The 27,769-nt window shown below is 32.1% G+C and overlaps 5 protein-coding genes across 5 annotated transcripts; 4 read left to right on the top strand and 1 right to left on the bottom strand.

Moving 5' to 3' along the window:
• The first annotated feature begins 1,197 nt into the window (after positions 1 to 1,197).
• On the top strand, positions 1,198 to 2,736 carry LOC118028206 (UPF0481 protein At3g47200-like). The gene is made up of 2 exons (XM_035031743.2): positions 1,198 to 1,308; positions 1,394 to 2,736. Exon 2 carries the CDS (start codon positions 1,422 to 1,424, stop codon positions 2,709 to 2,711), a length of 1,290 nt encoding a protein of 429 aa, XP_034887634.1. The 5' UTR covers positions 1,198 to 1,308; positions 1,394 to 1,421; the 3' UTR covers positions 2,712 to 2,736.
• A 6,616-nt stretch (positions 2,737 to 9,352) lies between these two features.
• LOC118028200 (UPF0481 protein At3g47200-like) lies at positions 9,353 to 11,144 on the bottom strand. The gene is made up of 3 exons (XM_035031739.2): positions 10,937 to 11,144; positions 9,520 to 10,779; positions 9,353 to 9,388 (listed from the first exon to the last, which is right to left on the bottom strand). Exons 2-3 carry the CDS (start codon positions 10,768 to 10,770, stop codon positions 9,353 to 9,355), a joined length of 1,287 nt encoding a protein of 428 aa, XP_034887630.1. The 5' UTR covers positions 10,771 to 10,779; positions 10,937 to 11,144.
• A 4,558-nt stretch (positions 11,145 to 15,702) lies between these two features.
• On the top strand, positions 15,703 to 19,327 carry LOC118028208 (probable galacturonosyltransferase 10). Its single transcript, XM_035031746.2, has 2 exons — positions 15,703 to 16,149; positions 17,694 to 19,327. Exons 1-2 carry the CDS (start codon positions 15,997 to 15,999, stop codon positions 19,143 to 19,145), a joined length of 1,605 nt encoding a protein of 534 aa, XP_034887637.1. The 5' UTR covers positions 15,703 to 15,996; the 3' UTR covers positions 19,146 to 19,327.
• A 1,184-nt stretch (positions 19,328 to 20,511) lies between these two features.
• On the top strand, positions 20,512 to 23,538 carry LOC118028201 (QWRF motif-containing protein 3). The gene is made up of 6 exons (XM_035031740.2): positions 20,512 to 22,197; positions 22,384 to 22,503; positions 22,623 to 22,739; positions 22,834 to 22,923; positions 23,018 to 23,125; positions 23,262 to 23,538. The coding sequence occupies exons 1-6, from the start codon at positions 20,956 to 20,958 to the stop codon at positions 23,364 to 23,366; spliced, it is 1,782 nt and encodes a 593-aa protein (XP_034887631.1). The 5' UTR covers positions 20,512 to 20,955; the 3' UTR covers positions 23,367 to 23,538.
• A 1,327-nt stretch (positions 23,539 to 24,865) lies between these two features.
• On the top strand, positions 24,866 to 27,767 carry LOC118028212 (uncharacterized). Its single transcript, XM_035031752.2, has 4 exons — positions 24,866 to 25,082; positions 25,416 to 25,486; positions 25,979 to 26,065; positions 27,536 to 27,767. Exons 1-4 carry the CDS (start codon positions 24,959 to 24,961, stop codon positions 27,557 to 27,559), a joined length of 306 nt encoding a protein of 101 aa, XP_034887643.1. The 5' UTR covers positions 24,866 to 24,958; the 3' UTR covers positions 27,560 to 27,767.
• Positions 27,768 to 27,769: the final 2 nt, after the last annotated feature.

Genomic DNA, 27,769 nt, shown 5'->3' with positions numbered 1-27,769 from the left:
AGTAATTTTTTTTTAAAATTAAAACCGGTCATCGACCGGTTTTGGTTCGGTTATTTTAGAACAAAAACCGGTTCAAACCTACCGGTTCCAGTTTGGTTTGACTCAGTTTTTTCCCGGTTTGGCTCGGATTTTTGATTTGGCTCAGTTTTTTCAAGTTTGGCTCTGTCTTTTTGGGTTTAGGTTTGGTTTTTTTGGTTTCAAGCTTATAAAACCAAAACGTACCGAACTGGATGGTTTTTTTTAATTTTAAATGGTTTAATCGGTTTTTTTCGCGGTTCGGTTTTTTCAGTTATTTTTTTCTGGTTTTCTCAGTGTAATCAATTTTTTGATTTTTTTGCTCACCTCTAATAATAACAATAAATCACCTATTTTCAAGGAAAATTAACTAGTTGTATTTTAATTATTATTGTTGTTAAAAATGGAAAGAAGAAGAAGAGCTTTCGAGTTTGGGCCTAGAGTCTCGAAATTGAAAATAGTTAGCTTCAAGTAGGTTTGGACTTTTAATCAACAAATAATTTGGGATTATGGGCTTTGTGTTGAAATGGGTTTCGATTTTCAAGTTCTAAAGGCCATCCCAATCTGGGCCGTACGCCTTCCTTTTTTTTTTTTCTTTTTTTTTTCAAGTTTTACCTTTCTTTATGTTTAACCTTTTTTAAACATAGTTAAATATTAAATCTTCCTTTTGAACAATCTTAAGGAACATCCTCCTTATCGTGCAGCCAATTTTTTTTAATAAACTCTAAGATTTAAACACAAAAAAAAATCAAGAAATATAATATACATTTTTAAGCATCAACTTAATCCTTAGATATTTAAGCTTAGCGTAGCATCAAAATCTCATTAATTATTTTAATTATTATTTTAACATAATCATTCAAGTACAAAAATTTTGAATTTAATACCTCTACATCTCACATTATTTTAAATTAAATTATAATTTTAACTAAAAAATTAAAAATAATAAAATCTGAACTCATAACAATTTAATTATCATAATTTTAATATCATTTTAAATAAGCAACTCAATTAAAAAATTTAAACTACGGCATTGATGGAATAAATTCTTTAACACATACTATAGTATTTTCCTAGGGATTAAAGGGGCAGATTTGTCCAAAAACATTGCATACATGTGGAGGCAGACCTCATTATTTTACCAGGAAAGTCCTTCAAATTCAATTAAAAAGTGCATTTCAGTCTTGCAAACTTAGCTTGGAAGAACAGAGGCAGAGTTGAAGATACAGTGAACTCAGAGCAGGATCAAAAGACGTCAACAGCTTCACACTTGTGGCTCGCATATTTTTCCAGGTAAAAGAAACTTCAGTCATGGTGGTTTTTTTTCTTCTTGGATAATCGTTTTTTGATAGAAATTTTCAATTTTTTTCTTTGCCAGGGTGCTTTTATTTCAATCATTTGGCCTCATGGATCAACTTCCCATCACAAATCAAGTTCCGGCCGGGAGAACATGGCTAGAATCCATCAAAATAGAGCTTGATCATTTGAATCCACTATCAAATTGGAGTATTTGGAGGGTTCCAAACAACCTTCTGGCTGTGAATAAAGATGCATACAGTCCTCACATCATCTCTATCGGACCTCTTCACCATGGAGAGCAGAACGTGCTAGCTATGGAGGTTCACAAACGGCACTACATGCTGTCTCTCCTTCAACGGACACCGGATCGTGATAAGAGTCTAGATGAATGTGGCAAAGCCATCCTACGTTTTGACAAGCACATCCGAGCTTGCTATGCCGAACCAATTGACAAATACAAAGAAAATGATCTTGCCAAGATGTTGTTGGTTGATGGTTGCTTTATACTGGAACTTTTCTTGAGGTTCTCTATGGCTGATCTGCGATTGCAAGATGATCCTGTTTTCAATACTTCTTGGATGGTTTTAACTCTTCGCCGCGACTTGGCACTGCTAGAGAATCAGATTCCATTCTTTGCTCTTGAATGGCTGTTCAAGCTTACAGTAAAACCTAGTGCCATTGGTCAATCTCTTCCTACCCTGCCTGAGCTAGCTTTTGATTTCTTTAAATCATCTCTGTATATCAATAGAGAAACTTTAACTGTCAGCCGGAGAATAGTCCCCCATTCGCTTGGCCTCATACACAACTGCTACCTGCCCTCTTCTTCAAGACCAAATCCAAGAGGCAGGGGAGGATGGCAATTCATACACTGTTCATCTGTACTCCTTCAGGCTGGAATCAAGTTTGAAAGGGACACAACGAGCAGTCTGTTTGACTTGAAGTTTGAAAACGGTGTTTTCAAGATCCCACCATTACGCATCCATGATTCAACTGTTTCACTCTTCCAGAACCTCATTGCTTATGAGCAAAGATTCCATGGAAGTCAACAGTACATTACGTCTTACTTCTTGCTCATGGATCGTCTCATTGACACACCAAGTGATGTTGAATTGCTTGTGCAAAGACAGATTATTGAGAATGATTTTGGTGGCTGGGACGATGTTTCAGCTTTTTTTAACAGTATCTGCAAGCAGATTGTTTTGCAGGACTTTTACTATGCTGGGTTATGTGAGCGTGTGAATGCATACTATAACACACAGTGGTATAGATACAAAGCAGACTTCAGAAGAGACCATTGCAAGAATCCATGGGCAATTATATCACTAGTTGCTGGCTTTGTGCTTCTAAGTCTTGCTGCATTACAAACTGTATATTCAGTACTAGCTTATTACCAATGATCTAATTGCCTTACGTTTTGTTTCAGTATTTAGCTATTCCTCCTCCTCCTCCTTTTTTTTTTTTTAAAAAAAAATATAAATATTCGGGTCAATTTACACGCAACTTAATTAATTCTACGAATTCTAAAGTTAATAATCATGAAAATCTTTAATGGTTCTGAAATTTATGAGATCAAACTAGAGATTTTTAGAAAATAAACTCAAAAATTAACCAGTTGAATTATTCCACTCAGAACTTGTAAAGATAGTTTAGCCTGGGCTTGTTAGCCTTTTGTATCTATTGGAGGGTTTATTCATCCAAAGATCTGGGTCACTTGGTTTAATTCTTGTTAACCAAAGTTTTTTTTAAAAAAACAAATTAAAATAAAAGTTTTTTTTTTTTGCAAAAATATTTTATTAAACTAGCATAATTAAAAAAATAATTCTTAAATTAGCAGAGTGATATAATATGTGCACATACTATCATGGTGACCAGGTGGATTGTGCATGTAGTAATTATTGTGCAAAGTACCAAATTTTATTTTCTTCTTCAAATCCTTTGCATTTCCATTCAAACTAATTCCTTTACTAAGATACAATGTCCATAAAAAAAAAAATTCAATGGCTAGAAAAAAAAGATGAGATGGCACATAAAGATAAGAAAGAAGAGAGCAAAGAGAAAAGATAACAAAAATAAAATAAAAATAAGATGTTAAAGATACTCTGAAGCTTTAAGGATGATTTTTTTAATATCGTTAGAAAGTTCTCAATAGAATAAATCTATAGACAACATGGAAATCCAACTTTGGAGCCAGTGATGGGATATCAACAAGTTAATATGTCTATGAATTCATTGAGATATTTTTTTATATTGGAAGTGTCATTATTTGAATTTTAATGTGTATTCACTATCTTATTTTTTCTTTCCTTTTTCTCTTCTTTTTTTCTCTCTCCTCTCATGTTTTTTTTATACTATATCATCCTTTTCTTCTAGCCATTTGATTTTAATGTGTATATTGTATAACTATATTAATTTGAAAATTATTTTTTTAATTATGATTGCCAGTTGAAGAAAAAGAATTTGGTTTTTTCATCAAGAACTCCCGACTCAAATCTTAAATCAATAGGTCAATAACTTAACCCACCATGCTATATCAGGTTTATAATTGTAGTGCAAATCTATGTTATTCTTATTTTAGATTTTAAATGAAGATTTATTGGCACTGGGCCAACTAAAAAAGCTTGCTACAATATTTATGCATGTATAATTTGATTAAGTGGGGTTGCTATAATATAGATATTTTGGAATTCGCTACTAGAAACATTATATTTGCTATTTTATTACAATAAGTGTTTTTTTTTATACAATTTTGCTATAACTAGATTACATTGACAGCTTTGCTGGATTATTTATGGATCAATTGGAAATGGACAAGTCCAAGAATAGGCCTAGGTTGCACATGGTGATTGCCCTGACAAAAATGCCTCTAATTTTTTATTTTTCAATAACAAAATGAGAACTCAACAATTACTTGAATCCATGGTTGTAAAACGTGGCTTGACCTAGGAGACATGGAGCCCTGAAAGAGTCTTACAAAGAAAAAGATTGTTGTAATTACATTTATCAAACCTAAACAACCTGTCGGGTCAACCGAAACTCTAATAAGATCCATTTTGTTAACCCGTATTTCCCTTTCTCCCCTTCTCAATTCATTCTTCATTTCTTCTTTTATCTCGCCTCCATGGCTGCCTCTACTATCACCAACTGCTCTGTTACTGCCTCCATTCTCCTCAGTCAATCCACTAGACATAACCCTACCACCGACGACAATCGCCATAACTCCTAAGATGATAAGGAAACCGGTGAATTAAACGGAATGAGCCGTTCCAAGAAGAAGTTGAAGCTTGCTCTCAAATTGCCCAAACTAATACTAATTCAATGATGTTCCAACTCGTTTAAAGAGAAATCAATGACGAAGAAGAGAAGAATACAACAACGTCAAATAGGAAGTGGAAAATCAATGGATCTAAAAGTGAAAAGGTGGGTGACAAAAATTCAAACTTTTTGGCAAATAAAAAAAAGCAACATTGAAAATGAAACAAGGAAAATTCATATGATTTGGGTACTAGAAATACGATGAAATTTGAATTTTGTTGTTGTAATGTTTTGATCATGGTAATTATAATTTTTAATTTGATTGTTGAACGAGCTGAAAATTTATTAAGAATTTTTCAATGTATTATTTCATATTTAATTAAAATTTTAGATTAATTGAAATTAAATAAAGAATTATAATATAAATCAGAAGTTATTGTATGGGTTTTGTTATCTAATTTTTTTTTTTTACTTGTGAACTTATTTGATTTTATTTTCAAGATACACAAGGATATAATCATATAACAACAATGGGGAAGCAAACACAAGACTTCCTTGAACTGTGTTTTTAATGATTGATGACAGCAAACACAAGTTTTCCTCTTTAGCTTTGGAGTGCCTACAAGACAACACAGTGGACACAAAATTGGCAGCGTCCTTAATTTCAGGACACTTTCGGCGACATGTTTTATTTAGCTTTGGGTTTTGATATTTTTAGACTTTTGTATTTTAATTGGTCTATGTGCAGACCATTAGCTTTTAGATTTAGATTATTTTTTTACAGACTATAAATACTCTTTTCAAAGGTATGTAAAAAAAAAAAAACTTTTGATAGTTATTTAAAAAGATTTAGCTTAATTTAAGTTAATTCTTTTATCCTGGGTCCCTAGTTGAGTTTATAAAAAAACATTAAAAATATTAATTTATTTTTTTAAAGTCAAATGTCAAAAACAAACAAAGGGTGATTGAATGTGTAGAAAAAAATCACGAGATAAGAATATAAGATTGTCAAAAAGTCTGAAAAGGTTTGGCAAAAGAGGGGACAAACCATCGAAAAGAAGCCAAGCCAATACCTAAACCAAATACTAAACTATTAGCAAATAACCCACCAGTAATATTAGGGAGATTAAGGGTGTATTTTGGAACATGGTGATAACTGAATTAAATATATATATATATATATATATATATTATTTTTTGTTTGAAATAATTTTTATATATATATTTTCGAATCATTTTAATATGTTAATGTCAAAAATAAAATTTTAAAAATAAAATTTTTTATTTAAATATATTTCTAAATAAAAAACATTGTAAACCGATATTATTACCATAATCTTAATCATGCCACACCATAAGACACAATTGTCATTAAATTTGTTTAAGGTCACTATCTTTATTTTGAGTATTTAAGGTTGTGGTTGCATCTTTTGAATTTATTATTTTGTTTTAAATTAATTTTTTATTTTTAAATTATTTTAATGTTTTGATATTAAAAATAAATTTTTAAAATAAAAAATAAAAATATTATTTTTAAATATTTACAAGAAAAAAAAACTTGAATAAACAACTTCAATCACCGAAAAAACCAGTAGTCAAGTCTCTTTTAATTAAATAGCAGCATGCATGTTTTTCAAGTGCAGAAACCGATTTTAGTCAACAAGAATCCAGATCAATTACAGCCTGTTTTGTCGGAAAAGCTAGCTAAGTCATTTTATCGTCGTGGACTTCTAGCATTAAATTATTTCTTAATCAAGTTGAGCTTTTTTATTTGTACCATATCACTAATAAAGAATATATTTGGTATTGTGTTAATTATTATAGTTATGATTTTAAAAAATTATTTTATAAAAAGTAATTTTAGTTGATATTAATTTAAAAAAATAGATATTTGGTTAAAACTGTGGTTGAAATTAAGGTTGAACAAAAAGTAATTTATTGTATTTGGTTAAGAATGCTTTTGACATTGAGGTTATAAAATAATTTTAAAAAATATATATATTAATATTGATAATTTTTAATTTAAATATTGTGAATTTAACTATTGCTATTACATCATGAAATAAATCATACTTAATATAAAATACTTTTTATTATTCTATAAAAATCATCTACAATTCCATTACGTACAAAATACATCTGACAAGACAAGAACTATAATTTCTATAATTTTTTAACGAATAATAAAATTAGATAAAATATTATCAGATATAAAATTTAATCTAAACTAATTTAAAAAAAATATTAAAAAACTTAACTCACTATAAAAACCACAATCCATAACCTCGCGCTTCAAATGAGATGGCGATCAGATTTTTTTCTTTCATCAGAATTGTCCTCACGCGCCACTATAATAAAAGCATGGGGACTCTGAAGTGCTGATGTATACACGGCATACGTCATCATATTTTATTAATATACACAACAAATTATTGAAAAAGGATCAAGGACATATCATTATTATATAAAAAAAAAAGCGAGGAGACAAAGATAAAAATGCCTTTCAAGTCATTCTTAAATTTTGAAAAGCAAAAGGATAAGTAAATAATTTTAGTGCGCGAAAAAAAATAATTGTACTGGACTCTGATAATAATGCATGGGTACTAATGCACACTGTGAGAGACCCCCACAAATTTGTTTTTGGAGACAGATCTTTTCTTTTATCAATTCCACCGTACCCATGCATTATTTATTTCTCCTCAACCCTTCTCTATCAACAACAAAAGAAAACAGTAGCTATTAAAGAGACCACACGGCGAAGAAATATTAAATAATTGAAGTGATGGAAACTTTGGCAATCATTGAACATGCAAGAAAAACAATTTTCAGCTGTTTCTTTTAATCTGTGTTTCAAACACAAAAATTAATGGGACTCATGAACAGTACATGATGGGACCTTTAGTGTCTTCAATAAATAATGCATGGGTACGGTGGAATTGATAAAAGAAAAGATCTGTCTCCAAAAAGCCAAAAAGATAATAATGCATATTAATGGACCCATGAATAGTAATCAGTGGTTTTTTCTTTACCAAACACTATTTCTTATGTTTTATTTTTAAACGTGATTTTTAACATGTAAACAAAACAGTCTCTTAATATTATGATAATTTTTTCTCTCATTGAAAAAATAGTGGAAGAGTGGTATAGTTGTGTTTTTAAAGTATTTTTTATTTTAAAATAATATTTTTTATTTTTAAAAAATTATTTTTGATATTATTATATTAAAATAATATTAAAATATCAAAAATATATTAATTTAAAAAAAAATAATTTTTTTTAAAAAATACCAAACACACTATCAAAAGTAACGGCCGTGTTTTGTCTAAACACAATTTATCAAACATGTTTGGTTGGAGTTTCAAAAATATATAAACATTATAGGCTCCTCCACTTGCCTGAGATTAGACATCGATTTTAGAAAAACAAATTTTCTCCTTTTTTTTTTTTTTTTGGCACAACCCACAAAAAATAACAATTGCACCATCTCTTTCTTCCATAGTTTTAAGACCCGGTCTGGTGATCGGCCCGGTCCAAGATTCGGGTTCCAGGTTTTGACCGGGTCATCGAGTTGGCCGGGTCAATTTTATTTTTTTAAAAAAATCAAAACGACGTCGTTTTAGTAAAAGAAAAAAAAAAGTCAACGGATTTGAGGCCGGATCTTGCCGGGTTGCCGGATCAACCCGCAGGGTCAGCCGGGTCACACAGAGTTTTTTCTTCCTTCATTTTTTTTTCAACCTGGCCCGGTTCCAGCCCCGAGTCGACCAAGTCCCGGGTCGACCGGCGGGGTCGGGCCGGGTTTCAAAACCATGCTTTCTTCTCATTTATTTGTCAATAATTTCTTCATAACTACAGGAAAAAATAACCCTCGTTACTATAACAACAACCACAAAACAACAAGTTATATATATTTAGGTTTTTTACAATATTGTATTGGTTGTAAAATTAAATTTATGTAATTAAAAATTAAAATTACAATTCATATTCTTTTAGATAATTTTATTACTAATATCAAATTAAAACTATAATTTTTAATCAAATACTTTTAACATGTTTTATCATGAACATAAATTAAAAGAACACTTTTAACCACATTAATTATAATAAAAAAATAATTTTTTTAAACTATAACTATAAAAATTACTATAATAATAAACACACTCTAAAAGACGCACGTCTTCTCATGGATTGGGCTATTGATTAATATATGAATTTGGAAGGGTGTGAATGCTCATGTGCATTCGGGAAAAAAAAAATATTGCAGCCTGCAATTTTAACATAAAAAATTCCATGCTCAAATATTTATTAATTTCAATTTGCTTATTCTTGATTTTAGAACATAAAATTCGAAAATTAGGTTCGTATTAAAATATCCTTAAATTGTTCAAAAAGTGATTATCCAATTTACAAAATCATGATTTTTTTGAACAAAAAAGATGAAGATAGTCAATATATAATTTTTTTATAAAAAACATATTTGTTTTTATGTCTTTAATTATCTCTCTAATTATATATATATTGTCTTTGTTTTTTTTATTCTGAGATATAGTTTTTATTTTAATTTGGATTGATAATTGTGATTATAATTATAAAAATATTTAATAACATGTACTGTCAAACACTTCGTTTTCTTAAGTCTGTAATTTTAACTATCAGATAACTTTAAAAGTTAAGGCCGTGCAGAATAAAGTGCACGCAGGGGTTTTGCTCGATGAAAAACAAGATCCGGTGATATTGAAGTAAGGCCATGAGTAAATGTATTCTACTGTTCTGTAGCTTGATTTTCCAGTCACAAGAAATTGAAATTTCGAGCTTTCACTCGAATCTACAACGGAAAGGTATCCATAAACAGGCAATATTTATTATGCATAAATGCTTAATTCTTGAACAAATTGTGGAAACAAAACACTGGGACAACTACCAATGTTTATGATAATACAAAAGTACTATGTATACCGTTTGAATTACATGAAGAGAAAGAAGCACGTAGGAAGCCATGACCGATACAGTTGTCCATGGACTGCTGAAATAGGTCTTTCTCAAGATCGGCTTGTATGAACCCCACAAGTATGAGTTCAATTCCTGACATAGTTGTGCATGATGGAAATCTTGCACAACAACCTGCTTGCACATATCATTGAAGAGCACTGAAACATCTTTCCAACCACTCGTATCGTTTTGAATTATACCTTCTCTCTCAAGTATTTCAGCATCTCCCCGATTATAAACAAGACAGGACATAAGTGCTAAATAAGATGTGATGTATTTTGCAGTACCGCGTGAAAGTTGCTCGTAAGCAATGAGATTTTGGAAGAGTGAGACTGTAGAATCATGGATGAGCAATGGTGGGATTTCGAGTACACCATTTCTGAACCTCAAGTCAAATTGAGTTCTTGTTGTACGTTGCCTAAACCTAATTCCAGCCTCCTTGAGTGATGTTGCCGGCAGCATTGAAACCCGTTCTCCAATATTGCTTCTTACATCTATTGCTGGGGGTAAGTAGCAAATCTCGTGAATTAAATCAAGCAGATGGTGATAGTGTCTCCTAATGATCCTAAGATTCTCATCATTAATGCGCAGAACTGATTTGAAGAAACCAAGAGCGAGCCGAGGGAGGCCAGGCAATGACTGACCAATAGTACTAGACTCCACTACTTGCGAGTACAGTCTTTCCAGAACAAAGAATGGAATCTGATTCTCAAGCAATGCAAGGTCTCGCTGGAGAGTTAAGATAATCCACGAGGAGTAAGACAAGGGATCATCTTGCTCTATAAGATCAACGTTCGAGTATCTTATAAAAAGTTCAAGCATAAAGCAACCATCGACTAACAAAATCTCAGCAAGCTCACTTGAACTCATCTTGATTGGCTCTGCATAGCAAGCACGAGCCGTTTCATCGAACTCTTTGATGGCCTCAGCAGAAGATTTGAGAGTCTCATGTAAATCTGGTGTTCGTTGTAGGAGGGATCGCATATAATACAATTTGTGAACCTCCATGGATTGCAATTTGCGCTTTCCTTTGTGAAGAGGTCCGATTGAGATGATGTGAGGATTGTAGGCATCATCATTCACTGTCGGAAGGCTATCTGGAACCTTCCAAATGCTCCAATTTGATACCGGAGACAAATCTTCAATCTTTTGCTGGATGCTAAAAAGCCATGGATATCTGCGGCTTGGACCATCCTCAGCTGCAACTGGATTAGCCATAGACGCGAACTAATACACAGAAAACCGGATCACCATGGGAAATAATGAAAGTAACTTCAGTAATCCAACATCATTGTGTGTGCAAGTAGACTAGAAAGTGGATACCAAATGAATAGATGATTGATAACCAAACTAAAATGTTTGATTTTGTCCAAGCTTTGTTTACCTGGAATAATATGCTGAGGCTGCCACGAGCTGATGTTTCTTGATGGGCTTCAGTTTAGTCACTAGCCACCTTCTATCTTTTGTGTGCTAGTTGGTAAGGAAAGCTTGGCTGATTGTTTCCACCTTCATAAGCTCCTGGATATCAGCACAGGCTTTCTTGGCAACGAGAGGGATAACTCTACAAAGTCCAGATAGCTACCTAGCACGCTCTTTCCTTTCACTTTAGCCTCCCAAGCATAGCATTAATATAACCGTGTTGGGAAATTATTAGTGATATCTGTCAGGATCCAAGTCCTATTATTTATTTATTTTTATTAACACAAGTATTCCAACAGCTTATATAGATTTTAATTAATTATATAAACTCTAAAATTAATAATTATATAAATTTTTAATGATTAACTTAAACATGTAATTATTAAAAAATAAACTTAAAATTTAACCAATTAAGTTATTCTTCAGGATTAAATCCTATTATTTTATATTTAAAAGTAGTTTCATCTAAAAAAATATATTTCTTATATAAAACTTGAAATATATGAATTATATACCCATAAAATATTTCTTTCTTTTGAATAGTGTTTAGAATTCAAAACTTGTATGATAATAAGAAAAACAAGTAATTTTTTTTATATATAAATAATGATTTCTGTTATAAACAATAGAAAGGTAAGAAGTTTATTTCACTTTCTTTAGTGAAGAACCGGTACTTTGGCCCCGTACTAGTCACAGATAGAAGCAAAATTGTTTTAAAGCCCCAAAACAAAATATCCATGAATTACTGATATGTCTTTTTAAAAATTAAATTTTAATTGAATTGAACGATTTTTTATTTAATATTAAGATGGAAAAACACTTGATTTATCTATATTAACATGAGTTGATTTGCAAAATTAAGGTGGTAATCTAGAAAAAAAAAAATTGAAAAGTTCAATCCCAAACTAATATAATATTGAAAAATAAAATTGATAAAAAAAACAATATTTACTTAAACAAAAATTTAAGGAGACTCGAGTCAACTAAATAAACTTGTGATATAAGTTATGCACTTCATCGAATTCAATAATATTTTTATCTTATATATTATTTTTTATTTAAATATATGATAATAAAGCGCCTAATGATTTTTTTATATGAAACATTTTCTTTAGAAGAAAAAAAAAGTGATAGGCACGTGATGTCAAGATAGTAAAAATATATTATTGATAACAAATGGTGAATTTGTATTATTTTAGGTTTGAGTTAAATAAGAAAATAAATTATCTATAACAAAGGATGTAATTGTATTTTTTTAAAATTAAGGGGCAGAAAAAGCATTAAAAAATATATAAATAATAGCTTAAATGTTACAAATTAACCAATTAAACATGTGACTCGATACATTGATTCGATTAGATTTAAATGATTTTTTTTTTTTATCAATTCTTTTAACTAGCATAAAATAGCAAAAAGAAAAACCCAAAAGGAGCCCAGGAGTGTGGACCTTTCAACCCAGCCCGCCTGACCATGTGTTTATTTTTTTTTTATCTTAAATAGACATATTACCTTTTTAACCAAAAAAAAAAAAAAGATATTAAATGACACATTTGGCTTTCTACATAATTTGACAGCTAGAGGTTGCTAAAAAACAAGACTTTGTTTTTTTTTTTTTTTGAAAACCTATTTTGATAAAAAAATATATATTAAAAAACACCTTAATAAACTCATCTATAGCCTAATACAACCCAAAAAAATGGTACTATTTTTTTCCGGCTCATCTCACCTTGCCCTAAAAAAAGCCCTGACATGTAGGCCTCTAGCTTGGGCCCTGTGCTTGGGCTCTTTTTTCTTTTTAAAGGGGTGAATAACATGTTGTATGTTTTTTTTAAAAAAAAAGATAGATGGTATATCATTTACTTTTACACAATTTTTATTTTCGGTTGTTTTTTCAGGTTAGAAACCCATTTTTTCATAAAAATATTTAAATAACATCGCTATAATATTAAAAAATATTATCAAGCTAAAAAATCCAAAAAATGGTGTAAGAACACAAAATCAAATGGGTAAACAAATCATTTCTCGGTTCTCATCTATTTTTTAGACAATATTAAGATTCAAAACAACCCAATCAAGCTATTTTTGTTAAATGAACATGTTGACTTCAAAATTGACCTTTTTGGTGCCCAAAATTAATGAAAACCAACCACTCTTTCTCTTACATAATCTAGTAATTTTCTCTCTTAAAAATAAAGCCTGAAAATAAGAAAAATATATTTTTGGGTCAAAGTTAAATTTTTGGAAACTATAGGGATTTTAAAGGTTGAAAAGATAAAGTAAAGGGATAAAAAATTTTTTGAATCAAAATTTAGATTTTTAATTAAATTTCTTTGTGTTTTACAGTCTGCTTCCTATGTTTTAATTTGTCCCAAACTTCAAAAAAATTAATAAAGTATATCTTATTTTGAGCATCGATGGACATAATAAAAAAAAGCTTTGAGAATGAAAAAAAATATGCTACAGTAAAAGTCCTAGGTGTTTTAGCATATGTTACAATACAATTATATATTCATGGAGATGTAAATATATCACGGTAGCTAAAAATCTAGACACTATTAATAAAATCACTTGGCTAACAAATAGCATAACATAAAATGATTTAAATTTAGATTTTTTATCATAAAAATTACCAATCTTAGAGGCCCATAAGATATCACTTCCCTCACTAAAACCTTTAGAGGAATGATCATATATTATAAATTAGAATTGTTACTTGAAAGCTTAAGACTTTTGTTTTTTTAGTGATGTTTAAGATTTATTTGTTTTTTGTATTTTAAAAAATTTTAAAAAAATTAAGATTTTTTTTCTTTTCTTTAAATTATTTTTTTAGTATTTTCAGATTATTTTGATGTATTGATGTCAAAATAATTTTTTTAAAAATTAAAAAATATATTATAATTTAAACAATCACATAATTAATCTCTATATTTCATATTTGTTTGTAAGTTACAAGTTCTTTTGTTAATTACTCCATCAATTACTTATGTGTTGAGCTGATATTAATAGAAAAATCAATTTGTTTTATGGATTTTTCATTTAAAAATCTCCTCTCCATGCATTCAAAGTAATCTATCCACACTATAATTAAAACATTGCTTCTCATGGTATCTTCTAAAATAACAAAGTTCATGCAAGCAAAAAACTAATGCCAGGAGATTAGTTATAAATTTTGACCCTAAAGGGACTGAACATCCAATGTTTTTAAGAGAATAAAAATTAAAATATAATTTAATAAATTAATTATTAATTAAAAAACTAAAACACGTGGGGATTCACTATGCAAAATGCATTATGAATCCCCTCACATGACACTGTGGACAAATTATCTATAGTGTTTTTTTTTTCATCCTTTTTCTTTTTTAATTTGGCCCTTGATAGATCAATTATAAGTGACTTTGTTAGAGGATGGTGATATTGAAATATAGAGATCAAAGTAAGAAACACATTGGAAATAAGTGGCTTTAAAAGGTTTGAGCAAAAATATTTATTGTAGTCCTTATACTTTATAAATTATTGGAAATTAGATCCTTTCAATTTCTAAAATTAAAGGAAAAAAAATCAATTTTGGATCCCAAACTTTATTCTTTTTTTTTAAGCCCCAGATGTGAAAGGTGAGAGAAAGTCATTGGATTCCCACACAAGAGAGAAGGAATTTTCATTGGCATTGATTTTCAAAACAGATAAAATTGATGTCTAATTATTTTGTTTTTTTAGAGGAGCTCACATTAGGGGTTTGTTTATGTTGAAACTGACAAAAAAAGGCATAACGAATCTTGGTAAGATTTTTGATTTTGAGATGGGGTTTTTAGGCCATGAATAAATTTATCATGTTGCCTATGATGTTTTGGGTAAAACAATAGGTTGAAAATATAGTATTTTGGTAAAAAAAAAAAACCCATCAGCACCATTTTATAGGCCACCATAATGGTCGGGAATTGGGTAATATAGACAGCGCATCATTTGAATTTTTTTTATATATAAAAAAAAATCAGGGTAAACAATATGTCGTTCGCTCCAACTACAAAAACATAAAAAAGAGCCTAACAGCGCATAACTCTTTATTTTATTTTTTAAAATATTTTTTTAAACTAATGCTTTTTTTACGTTTTTGGCAGAATTATTTTTTTAATCTATATTTATATTAATACATCTTCTCTCTTTTATTTTATTTAGAAAACCTCTTTTAAACTACATTTATTTTTTGGTTATTTTGTATGCAATTAATCTTTAATTTTTTTTTTCTGATTAATCTATTTTTATCTTTTATGTAGATGAACTTTATTTTAAAAATTAAAAATATTTATTTTTATATAGTATTTATAAGATGTGTAGCCTTGGATAATATTTTTTCCTCTTTTATTTTATTCAATCAATTGAATGTATGTGTTTATTTCTATTATTATTTGATAAAATAAAAAATTTATTTTAATAAATAAACTTAGTAAATACAATTGGATAAAAGTCTCATATTACAATATTAAATATATTATCTATATTTGTTTTTTGATTTTCCAGTTTTATTTTTAATTATTATTTAATATCTTATTTATTTATTCATTCATATAGTTATTAATTTATTTAATTACAAGAAAATATATTTTTTTTTATTTAGAATTCTTTGAAGTATAAAAACATATTGAAAAATCTATATGTATCATTGTTTTGTTTTTTAAATATTTTACCAGAGAATATATAGTGAATATCTACACAATATCACAAAAAACCAAAACACTTTCCCTCTCTAAAATCTATCGTTCATAACAATCATTAATGGTGTGCGGTCTGCACGTCCCAAAAGAAAAGCAAACTTCTCTCTGCTTCACTTCTTTTTTCAATACACAAAACCCCAAAAAATAAATCCAAAAACTCAAAAACAAATCATATTTCAGATCCCAATCTCAAGTTATCAACTTTTCATGACCTGGGTCATAGAGATTTGAACTTGAAATCCATAATTGGGATCCCTTTTTCAAAATTTTCAAGGAAAGTTACTTTCTTTGGAACCAAACAGAGCTTAAATTTGAGATGAGACGGAGACCAGTGGACTTTAGGAGGCCAGTAAGGAGGAGGGTATCAAATGTGGTGGTGTGGTCATTGTGTGGTATAGTTGTGTTGCTCTTTATAGTTATTTTTAACAAAGAGAGTCGTATTGAATCAAGACCCACAAGCTCTGTTAAGGTAAAGATATGTGCTTTACAGGATTTTGCAGTTGTTTGTTGCATGGTTTTTAATGTGTTTAATTACTGTGAAATGTTGGAATTTTGAAGGGAATCAGTGTTTTGAGTTCTGAGACCTTTTTTTGTGATTTGGGATTTGAAGGGACAATGAGGCTTAATTAGGTTTTCTTTGGTACTGTTATTGGGCTTAATGAAGGTTGAGATTTACATTTGGGGACAGTCGCAATATTATGACATGATTGTTAGCATAAATTGCTATTTTTTGTTTTGTTTCCGTTTTTGTGCTGTCGGGTTTGTCTTTTTTGTGTAGATTGGAATTGTTGTCTGATCTGTGACTTTGCTTGAGCTAGATGGAGTTATACTGCACCTGATGAAAGGGTTGCTTTAACAAGTAGACGCGGATAAATTGTTTTGAAATCTTAAGCTCACAAATTGATTTGTTTCATTTAAAGTTTGAAGTTGTATTTTTAGGATATGCAATATTATTCCAATAGCTTAATAGTTATTGTTCCTTTAGTAGTTATCTTAGTGGAGGCATTAGCTTGATACAGCTTGTTAATTTGATTCAGGTTGTTGAATTGTTTTAAATGATCATATTAGGTTTTGATTTGAGGAAGTTATGTTTAAGGGATTGTTTGTGTGATACATTGCTTCTATAATGTGCATGTGAAGCGTAAACAAAGTTAACAGGAGATTGAAATTCTAAGAATTATGTATAAATACCTCAAATGTTCTATTCATTCCATGTATATGTAATGTATAAATACCTCAAGCGTAAAATGAGGACCGACAGTATGAAAAGTTCATCATGTTTTAAAATGCGCCTCATGTGCTAGCTTTGTGATGGTGTTATTTAGGAAACAGCTGGTATGCCATGTATTCATATGATATCATAGAATGGCTGACATTTTGGTGACTTTAACTTTTTTTTTTTTTTTGGTGTGATTGAAAGTTCTATAGCAATTGGTGAAATATTGCAAATGTATAACAACTGTATGGACAAGTGTCTCCCTGGTTCCTCTCACATTATCTTCGAGTGTAACTTATACTACAGAACTGAGCAATAACAAAATTTGCAAACCTGTGTCAGACATGAACTGCAGTGCTGAACTGTAATTAGGAAATGATTAATTTAAATACCAGATGAACTCACCAACCGAGAAATTTTGAAATTAATTGCAGCCACCCCACTCTATGTTTGTGTGTTTTTTGTGCCACCAAAGTTGTGATCTCCAGCATCACTCAGCAAAGTTTGTCAGGTGTTAATATCCTTTTTTGTTCCTTTACCTTCCTTTTAACCCTTAACTTTTAGAAGTGATGGCATCTTTTTCTGTATTCACTATAAAGGGGATTCCTTCTAAAGTATATGCTTTGGATTTACTGCTAGATTTATAAAGTGATCTTAAACTGTTTACATTATGTGTTGGAGCTGCTGTGCATTTATCCTTAATTTTTATGTTGATAATGATGCTATCTTCCTTGTATTCCCTGTTACCACTTTCCTCTCTTTGAAACTAAAACGCTTGATTCTTTTTCTTTCTGCAGGACTATACAAAGTATGTGAAAAACATTGAAGGTCTAAACATTACGGATGAAATGTTGAGCCCCAACTCAGTCACCAGGCAACTTAGTGACCAAATTTCTCTTGCAAAAGCTTTTGTTGTGATCGCCAAAGAAAGTAACAATATTCAGTTTGCTTGGGAATTAAGTGCCCAAATACGCAATTCCCAGGTCCTCCTTTCAAGTGTTGCAACAAGGCGAGCTCCTTTAACAACCAGAGAATCAGAAACTGCAATCCGTGACATGGCACTTTTGCTCCTCCACGCCCAGCAACTTCATTATGATAGCGCAACTATGATCATGAGACTGAAAACCAAGATCCAAACTCTTGATGAACAAATGGCTGCGGTGAGTGAGAAAAGCTCGAAGTATGGTCAAATAGCTGCTGAAGAAATCCCAAAAGGACTTTACTGCCTTGGTATTCGGTTAACTACTGAATGGTTTGGAAATTCAAATCTACACAGAAGAATGAATGAGAGAATGCACATTGAGAAAAAACTTAGAGATAACAGTCTCTATCATTTTTGTGTCTTCTCTGACAATATCCTTGCAACTTCTGTTGTTGTCAATTCAACTACTTTAAATTCCAAGAATCCAGATATGGTTGTGTTTCATCTTGTAACTGATGAAATAAACTATGCTGCTATGAAGGCTTGGTTTTCTATGAACACTTTCCGAGGAGTTACCATTGAGGTTCAGAAGTTTGAAGACTTTAAATGGCTAAATGCTTCGTATGTTCCAGTGCTTAAGCAGCTCCAGGACTCTGAAACTCAAAGCTATTACTTTTCAGGCCATAATAATGATGGCCAAACTCCTATCAAGTTCCGGAACCCAAAATATCTATCCATGCTTAATCACCTCAGATTTTATATTCCTGAAGTTTTTCCTGCACTGGAGAAGGTGGTATTTCTTGATGATGATGTGGTTGTTCAGAAGGATCTATCTGGTCTATTTTCAATTGATTTGAACAGCAATGTTAATGGAGCAGTTGAGACCTGCATGGAGACATTTCACAGATACCATAAGTACCTGAACTACTCTCACCCTCTTATTAGAGAACATTTTGATCCTGATGCATGTGGTTGGGCATTTGGAATGAACGTTTTCGATTTGGTTGAGTGGAGAAAGCGAAATGTAACTGAAATCTACCACTACTGGCAAGAAAAGAATGTCGATCGGACACTATGGAAACTTGGGACGCTACCGCCTGGACTTTTGACTTTCTATGGGTTGACAGAGCCTTTAGATCCCTCATGGCATGTGTTGGGATTGGGCTATACAAATGTTGATCCTCACTTGATAGAGAAAGGGGCTGTGTTGCACTTCAATGGAAACTCCAAGCCATGGTTGAAAATTGGGATGGAAAAATACAAGTCCCTCTGGGAAAAGTACGTAGACTATAGTCATCCTCTATTACAACAGTGCAATTTTCATTGATTTTGGGCATGGAAGCTTCATATTTTCCCGGGTGCGTAAGAACATCTAAATTTTGTAGATCAAGTATGCTTGCACAATTTTCACAGGACCAAGCATGGCTGTTGGTTGTAAAAGTGCCTGATGTAGTACAGAATGTTAATTTAACATCAATTGATCAATAAATACTGCCTATTGCCCAACAAGTCTCGTTAGTTTATTACGTAGGCTAAGTTGCAAGCTCAAACCAACAGTCATCTGCTGTGGTTTTCCTTGTTCTAACCCATTTTCGACACTTGCTGGAGTTTAGTGAAGCTGTAGAGGCCCTTTGAATCTTTCTCATTTGTTCTTTCTTTTTTGTACCATCAACTCTTTCTTTTGTGATTTCCCTATAACACACAATATGGTTGTTTCTTATTTCCCAACATTTTATTGCTCTCTGATGAAATTTCCCCCTCCTCCTCTCCTTCCTTTCCCCCCTAATTGGCACTAATAAGGTAATTGCCAAGAGAATATTAACCCTCTATCAGTTCAAATTAATACCATGAAAGCTTTAGCTAAGGGGTATCTCTTACTCTCTACGAGGGAAGTTCCTGGGCTGGGATGAGAACAGTGCTTAGAATAATTCAGCCTCCTGTTTAACCTTAAAAAACAAAAGCAAAAATAATATATATATATATATATATATATATATATATATTATATATATAAAATTCATCGTCTTGATGTGTAGTTTTAGCAGAGCAATGGTCTTTTACAACATCTGTAGCAGGAGCCAAATCCCATTAACACACCACTCAAGCATCCAAATTATCAACTGGGAAGTCTTCATAATGACAATAACAACTTTGATTGTTCTAACCAGTCTCCATGCAAATTTTGTATTGCCCTTTAAAAATGATCACGGGAGAAAGCAAATAAAATATGGGTTTGGCTATGTTTATCTTTCTGGTCTAGAATCTGTTTGTTTTTTGTATTTTAAAAAATTTTTAAAAAAAATAATTTTTTTATTTTTTATTAATTTTAAATTAATATATTTTTTTAGTGTTTTTAAATAATCTTGATGTACTAATATCAAAAATATTTTTTAAAAATAAAAAAAATATTATTGACATGCACGAAAAGTTATTTGAAAAAACAACCATAACTACACTGCTAAACAAGCTCTAAGTATGAAGCTTTGGTTTCAATGTAGTAACTGTTGCTAAATGCCGGGAAAAAAATCTTTGTATTGATTGTTTTTTAAATTATTTTTTATTTATAAATATATTAAAATATTTTTTATTTTTTAAAATTTATTTTTAATACTGTGACTTCATTCCATGAAAAAACACTGATTTTTTATTTTTTTAATTTAAAGGAAACTTTTATATATAAAAAAAAAAAACGTGTCCACGCCACGTAGATCATACACACCCTTTAGTTACTTTTGAGAATGTCAGACACGTGGCGGAAGCCCAGGTTAACCACTTGGAAACACAGAAGCGGGCAAGCAAGAAGCAAACATTGAACAACAGCACTGCTTCACCTTCGTCTCCTACCTCCTAAGGTCTCTCAGGAAGTCTAACAGAATCATTTTTTTCCCAACATTACCCTGCCTGAGTGAGAAGTCAAGACTGAGTCAAGCAGATCCTGGCAGTACTTTCAAGCTGATAAAAATCCAAAGAAAATCTCATTGATCAGCAGGCCCGTCATATCTACATTGCCGCCATTTTCAAAAAATGTTTGTTTTTCCTCTCATCCATTTTGAAGACAAAACAAACATCCCTCAAATCTCTCCATTGTTAGAATCCTCGCCTTCTCTCTTGTTCTCTGTCGCGCACACAAAGAAACAATGAAGAACGCCGAAAATGAACCGTTTCTGCTCTCATCAGATCAATCTCTCAAGCCAAGAAGACCCAAGTCTCGGGAAGTAAGCTCCAGGTTTCTCTCGCCAACCTCACCTTCACATAACAATGGAACCCCATCTTCAAACCAAGGTTCCTCCTCATCACCACTTCGCCCTAAACCCTCCTCTGATGATCGAAAGCACCGGAGCCTTGATGATCCTGGATTCATTCGAGGCCTTTGGCCTTCTTCGTCGCCTTCACAATCATCAAACAACCACAACAATCAAGGCACTCCAGCAGATTATCTTGGAAATGCAAGATTGAAAGATTTGTTAGACCACAAGAAAGATGAAAAACCCACGAAGAGGAGCAGTGTGTTTTCACTTGGTAGGCAAAGGAGTACTGGTACTCTGTTTGGTAGGGTTGAAAATGATAAAGAGAAAGAGAGCACAAAAGAAAATCATAGACCAATTCTTGGAGGATCTGCGAGATACACAGGGAGATTTCACTTTCCGGGAAAATCTTCTGCTTCATCGTCATCCTCCTCCTCGAATTCATCGTCTAATAACAATCATGTTTATGTTCCTGGAAGATTATCTGTTGATGAAAATGCCCTTTACAAAAATTCGAAAGAAGTTGGTGCCTCTCGGAGAAATTCGGATATATTTGAGGATAATCTCGAGTCAGAAATATCCGAGTGCAGTGATAAACGTTCAGGAAATGATCTTTTTTCTCCAACTTTAGGAAGAAGTTCTAGGAAATCTGGTGTAGAGGTCGCTTCTAAATATATGAATGATATACCAACAAGGCCACGGAGATGGACAACGGATGCCAATGCTCAAACTGCAGTATCATTAGAGTCTTCTCCAAAAATTACAATGAAGAATGTGATTAAGAGAGCTAATTCACTTACGGGATATGGGAGTGCCACATCCCAGTGGGCCTTGTCACCAGGGCGATCAGGGTCACCGCCGATGTCAGTGGAAAGCAAGGAAAAGCTGATGTCCTTTTCAAATTTGAAACCGCCATCAAGTCCGTCGAGGACTAAAGGTGTTGAGAAATTGCTGAATATGGGTCTGTACTTGTTTAAGGGTAAGAAATCTCTGTCATCTAGTTCATTGCTCTCAGGGTCTGGGAATGTTGAGAACATTCATCAGCTAAGAATGCTTCATAATCAGCTGATGCAATGGCGGTATGCAAATGTTAGAGCTGCTACTGTGAACTTGAACATAAATAAGCAAGTGGAGGTATGCATGGTTTAACTTTGCTGATCAAGTTATGCTAGTTGAAGTGTTTTACCAATTTATTTAACTTTTCTATCACATTGGTATAAAAATGATCTATACCAATGGCAGGGTTCTAACCTATCAACAATCACAAAGTTCTTCAATTGTAATTGAACCTGAGAAAAATTCTTTCTGATGGTTTTCCAGAACAATCTGTTATGGGTGTTGGATAGTCTTTCAAAGCTTCGACATTCTGTCGCACAAAGGAGACTAAAGCTTCAGAAGGAAAAGCTCAAGATGAAGCTAGACTTTGTTCTTCACTCTCAAGTCAGTAACAAATATTTTTGCATCATGAATTAATAATGCCTGTATAGCAATCTCGATTATAATGTAATGTCCTGATAGAGCAGACATGTTCATACACTCGTTTCGGATAACTTGTGTAGATCAAATTGTTGGAAGCTTGGGGAGACATGGAAAGGCAGCACCTTTCTTCAGTTTCAAAGACTAAAGAGTGTTTACATTCTGTTGTTTGCAGAGTTCCCCTCATTGAAGGTGCAGAGGTAATCCCAGAGAAGAAGGGGCAAAAGGAAATAATTTTAAAACTATTTTGTGGCTAAGCATCAAGTAATTTTACTAACGAATGCTAAATTATAGGTTGATCCACAATCAGCTTCCATCGCGCTACGACATGCATCAGATCTCTCAGCGTCCATCAAGTCATCATTGTCTTCGTTTTCACCATCAGTAAGCAGAAACTACTAAACCTATCACACTACGTCGGTGCTTGATGCCTCCTGTTTATGTCATCCGAACTAACCTTGAAATTCTTCCTTATCAGGCTGAGCAGACTGTTGCACTTCTCTCAGAATTAGCAGAGGTGGTTGCACAAGAGAAACTACTCGTGGAAGAATGCCTAGAACTTCTCCAGACAGTATCTGCACTCCAGGTAGAAAGCTGAACGCTATCATTATGATCCCAGTAAATGTGATATCCAAGTTTTGAAAAACTTTATGGTTAACTTGTCATTCATCGAGTCTTGATTGGAAGTTCTTGACACTAACTTCTTTGGATCGTGTTCGCAGATTCAAGAGAAAAGTTTGAAGTGCTATATAATCCAGTTCAGTTCGGAGCAACAACAACTGTGGCAGCAACAACAACAATCACAGCTACAAGAAACCCCTTCTTAGGCAGAAATACAGGGAATTGAAGGAGAAATTTCTGTAGGTGGCTAAAAGGGGAGGCTGTGATTGAATAGTGCATGATAAAATGTAATGTAGATGTGATTGTAAGCCACTTCAACTAGCTTCAAGCAAAAGTTAAACTGTCAACTTACTGTTTCTTTTTACCTTGACATCAAAGGTTGAGCTATTTTTCACCTGCTACTAATTTTTTGTGCTAGTAAGAATCAAAATTGGTACACTTGTTTCAATTATTATGCCTTACTGTTTCCAAACATTGATAAAATGTAGGCAAACTTCAAATTTATAGTTTCAAAAGAGTGAATATTATCCAATATCATCAAGTTTCACACACTAGAGTGGATCACTAAAATTGATTTATGCAATGAATCTACCTGAAAACTTGAGGTATCCGGGTATATTTCAAACCAGAGGTGAATTATCCCACACAGAAGCTAGTTTGAAGATCTCCTAACAGTAAAGAAAAAATACCGGGATTTTAGTGTTTTCCCCGACCTGTATGCATAGTTGTGAACCCCGAGGGTGGTGGCATGGGATAACTAAGGGTGGGGAGGGTCAACCCTTGAAAAAAAGAGTTAAGGATTAAATCAATGTTGTTTTTATCAAAAATGTTTTTTTTAAAAAAAAAATTAATGAGTTAAGGGTAGGTGATCTAGTCGAGCTTATAAAAAACTAAAAATATTGAGCATTCGGATGAGAATTAAATATAATTAAATGGGTATTTGATTCAAGTAAATTATATGAATGATATGTCATTTGTTTTTATGAAATAGTAAAATATATTTAGATTTAAGAGGAAATCTAGTTACATTAGACTAGATTAATATCTTAAAACTAAAATAATAAAAAATTCAACTATTTAATCGGGCTGAAACTTTTCTAAATAATTCTATACGCAATTTTTTTATAAAAAATTATTTGATCGTTTATCGAATTGTTGAATATCCCAGAATTAGACGTAAAAGTTGTTATTTTAGTTAATTTTGTTATTTTTTTTTAGATATTTCTAGATTTATTGTTTGTTTTTAGATTATGATTTATTTTTCTTAATACCTTCTTGCTTCATAATATAAAAAGGTTTTTTAAAAACTATTTAAATATCATAAACTTTTAGGAATCAACCACCACATATTTATTTTTTAAAGAATAAAATTATGAATTTCTACAACCATTTTCATCCATTAAAAATTTATGTGTTGTGTTTTGTTTTCTCTGATTTTGCTATTTTATTAGCTTTTTATGAGCATCAATCAAATTTTTTACTAGATTAATTGATTTTTTTTTTTTTCAACTTGATGCCTGAAAACAAGTAGTCTTTTCCCTAAAACCAACATCCAAGTCGTTCCCGTACAACATATTCTTTCCCCTAAATAGAACGGCATGTAGTTTTAATATCCAATCAACAAGCCTTTTCCCCAAAACCAACCGACAAGTCGTTAGATCCCACCAAAACAACATCTCACGGCATCGTTTCTTCCACTCTCCCGTCTCTTATAAGCAGTATCCTCCACTCTCCTTTCCATCTCCACTCTCTCTCGCTCTCTCTCGATCGCTACAACGAAAGAAAAGAGAAGAAAACCATGGCTACATTAGCGGCGGCTGCAGCAGCTCGACAAGCCGCTACTCTCTCTCGAATCTCCTCTCCCAAGTCACCAGCTCAAGTCGCCGCTCTCATCCACCGCCGCGGCCTTGCCGGTGCTGCAGGTAAATCCATCCCACAAAACACATATAGATACACACTTACCTAACATAAATTTTATTTACTTATAAATGCACGTATATACATTTAACACATACGTATTTATTCGTCTCTACCGAAGATCAGAAGCTGATGATTAGATTAAAAAGTTGCAATCTTTAGCTCAGTTTTTGAGAAATTTGAGCTTAATTAAATCTTGAAATTAGTTTTTAGTTGAAATAGACATCACTCTTTAATTGAAAATTTCAGGTTATTACTCTTATGAATATTTAAAATAAATGATGAATATTTGCTTGGCGATTCTTTTTTTTTTTTTTTTGTGTTTGTGATAATTGCAGACCACCATGGGCCATCGAGGATTAACTGCTGGCAGGATCCAATGAGCCCATCTAAATGGAAGGAAGAGCATGTCAGTCTTTTACATTTTTATATTATATTCTATATGCTTAATGTTGCAAAGATTTATTTATTTTAAAAAAAAAAATGTTCATTTTATTGTTTTTTGTGAGAGTTGTGTTGTTTTTTGGCCAAAGGGTGTTGTGCATTTCTGGGTTTTTTTGCATTTTGTCTGCAAACTAGAGTATTGTCTTTTTGGAGCAGTATTGCAGCCAGCGTTGATTAGGATTTGGGACTGTTTGATAGTCATTTTATCTAGACAAGGAGAATTCTTTTTTTCCGGGTTCATGCATTTTGAGTTTGAGTTTAACGAGTTTTATTTCTATTATCAAACAGTTGTTTGGTGTTTTATGGGAGCTTTTATGTCTGATTCTTTATATATGAGTTTCTGATCTATGTCCTTGTCCCATTAATGTTGTTAATATTGGTGGTAGATGGATATAATGGAAGGTATGTTTTTTAATGCAAATTGTCTTGACTGTTTGTTGGATGTTTGGTTTTACAGTTTGTTATTGTCTCTTTAAGTGGTTGGGGTTTAGCCATCTATGGGGGATACAAGTTCTTCACAGGAGGCAAGGGGAAGGAGGAAGAGGTACTTTTGGATATAGTTTTACTGCTAAAACCTTGTACTTTACTGTTATTTCCAGCCTAGTCATTGGAAAATTCATATTTTCACATTTTTGTCATTGGATGAAGTGCCTTTGCTCCATTTATCCCACTTTTTACCATATGCTACCTCTGCCCTACTTTGTTCATTCACATTTTTAGTCAATGATTGCCCTTTTTTCTAAATGAAGTACATGTCAACATATAATTTTTAAAAATTTATCTTCAATTATTATGATAATTACAACCATATTTCAAGGTACATAAGCTTGCACATTTTCCAAGATGGAAATTAAATTTTTAATATGATAGATAATCATAAATAGTTGGAAATCCAATAGTAGTCAAATAAAATGCAACCAATATTGCCAAAGGCGCAAATTGCCTTAAGGTTGTAAGACCAGCTAATTGGATAAGACAACTTTCTGCAACAAAGAGAATTGAAATTATATGAAGAAAAGGGGGCAGGAAAAAAAATAGTGAACAGGGGAGGAGAGAGAGAGAGATGACAGAATTGCACAACAGATCATTAAACTATCCAAGTACCTGTTTTTATACTGTTGATGCAGCAATAGGTGGTATATGTGCTCTTTGATCCATGGAAGAATGTGTTTGTCTTTTCAATAACTTTAGAAAATACCTTTGAAGACAGCTAGTATCTAAAGGGTGATATTATGAAAGCATTGCAAAACAATATAAATCAGAAAAAACCCTAGAAGATTCTAGGCAACGCCTCAAGTGCATAGTGCGTAGCAAATTTGACACCCAGACAAGCACCTTGGCATCTTTGACAACTTTGAATTTCATGGAGGAAGCGTAAGGCTCCTCCACGATCAATTTCTACCTCTCATCTTGTTCTTTCACCATTTCTTCACTTTTCCTTGAGTCTTTTTGTTTGTTTTGGTAGTTCTACATACAGCAAAAGCTTCTTCAATATTGTGCTAAACAAATTTGATTATGTGATGTGCAATTATTGAAGGAATTGACTTGTGAAGATTTTTTATATGCTTGGACCTTATACATAGCGATGAAATAAAAATAGGCAATAATCATATTGAGTATGGCTGCACCTAACACAATCGCTACACCAATTATCTTAAGAGGAAATCTGGCTATCAGGAGAAGATCGTGTCTAAGTATAGCATATAACATGGAGTAGTTGCAAGATTAACTCTTGAGGTTAACTTTTTTGTGTTTGATGGGGATAGTAAGGCTTATAGATGGAATGCAATTTAGGAGAACATGGTTTCTACAATTATTGGTGAACCTCTCAATTGCTCAAGCCATTTGCGAGCTTGATAAGAGAGTATTAACTGAAAGGTTTATTTTTAGGAAAACCAACAATGTGATCTCGTAAAAGAAACTCACAATGAAATGTAACTTGCCAACTTCAGCTAGTAATTCTGAGATTACAGTTTTGTTTTCTCTTTTTCTGACATTTGATTAATGTTTACAGAAAGTGGTAGAAGCAGCACACTGAGGCTTGAAGCGTGTAATCATCCCATGACTTTTCTGGTAATAATGTGTTTGGCTGTACTTCACGTCTTGGGATCAATTTTCCTTGTTCGCAGATGATTCTGCTGAAAAGTATTGTCATTTGTTTTACTAGAGAATGATGGATTATTAAACTTGGAAGTTAAATTGCTAATTTTGGGAAGTAAATAAGCCCTTTTACTTTGGCATGGCCATT

The sequence above is a fragment of the Populus alba genome, chromosome 13 (assembly GCF_005239225.2).
Source record: "Populus alba chromosome 13, ASM523922v2, whole genome shotgun sequence".
Taxonomy (NCBI): domain Eukaryota; kingdom Viridiplantae; phylum Streptophyta; class Magnoliopsida; order Malpighiales; family Salicaceae; genus Populus; species Populus alba.
Note: the sequence above shows the minus strand (reverse complement) of the source record. Positions and strands in the feature narration are given on the sequence as shown.

Excerpts from the sequence above, each read along its gene's own strand:
- LOC118028208 (XM_035031746.2), top strand. The coding sequence starts at position 15,997 with ATGAGACGGAGACCAGTGGACTTTAGGAGGCCAGTAAGGAGGAGGGTA. Across the intron at positions 16,150-17,693 it reads GACCCACAAGCTCTGTTAAG|GACTATACAAAGTATGTGAA; the intron begins GTAAAGATATGT and ends TTCTTTCTGCAG.
- LOC118028212 (XM_035031752.2), top strand. The coding sequence starts at position 24,959 with ATGGCTACATTAGCGGCGGCTGCAGCAGCTCGACAAGCCGCTACTCTC. Across the intron at positions 25,083-25,415 it reads CGGCCTTGCCGGTGCTGCAG|ACCACCATGGGCCATCGAGG; the intron begins GTAAATCCATCC and ends TGATAATTGCAG. Across the intron at positions 25,487-25,978 it reads CTAAATGGAAGGAAGAGCAT|TTTGTTATTGTCTCTTTAAG; the intron begins GTCAGTCTTTTA and ends TTGGTTTTACAG.
- LOC118028200 (XM_035031739.2), bottom strand. The coding sequence starts at position 10,770 with ATGGCTAATCCAGTTGCAGCTGAGGATGGTCCAAGCCGCAGATATCCA. Across the intron at positions 9,389-9,519 it reads CTCTTCATGTAATTCAAACG|ATTCGAGTGAAAGCTCGAAA; the intron begins GTATACATAGTA and ends TTTCCGTTGTAG.
- LOC118028206 (XM_035031743.2), top strand. The coding sequence starts at position 1,422 with ATGGATCAACTTCCCATCACAAATCAAGTTCCGGCCGGGAGAACATGG.
- LOC118028201 (XM_035031740.2), top strand. The coding sequence starts at position 20,956 with ATGAAGAACGCCGAAAATGAACCGTTTCTGCTCTCATCAGATCAATCT. Across the intron at positions 22,198-22,383 it reads ACATAAATAAGCAAGTGGAG|AACAATCTGTTATGGGTGTT; the intron begins GTATGCATGGTT and ends ATGGTTTTCCAG. Across the intron at positions 22,504-22,622 it reads ACTTTGTTCTTCACTCTCAA|ATCAAATTGTTGGAAGCTTG; the intron begins GTCAGTAACAAA and ends TAACTTGTGTAG.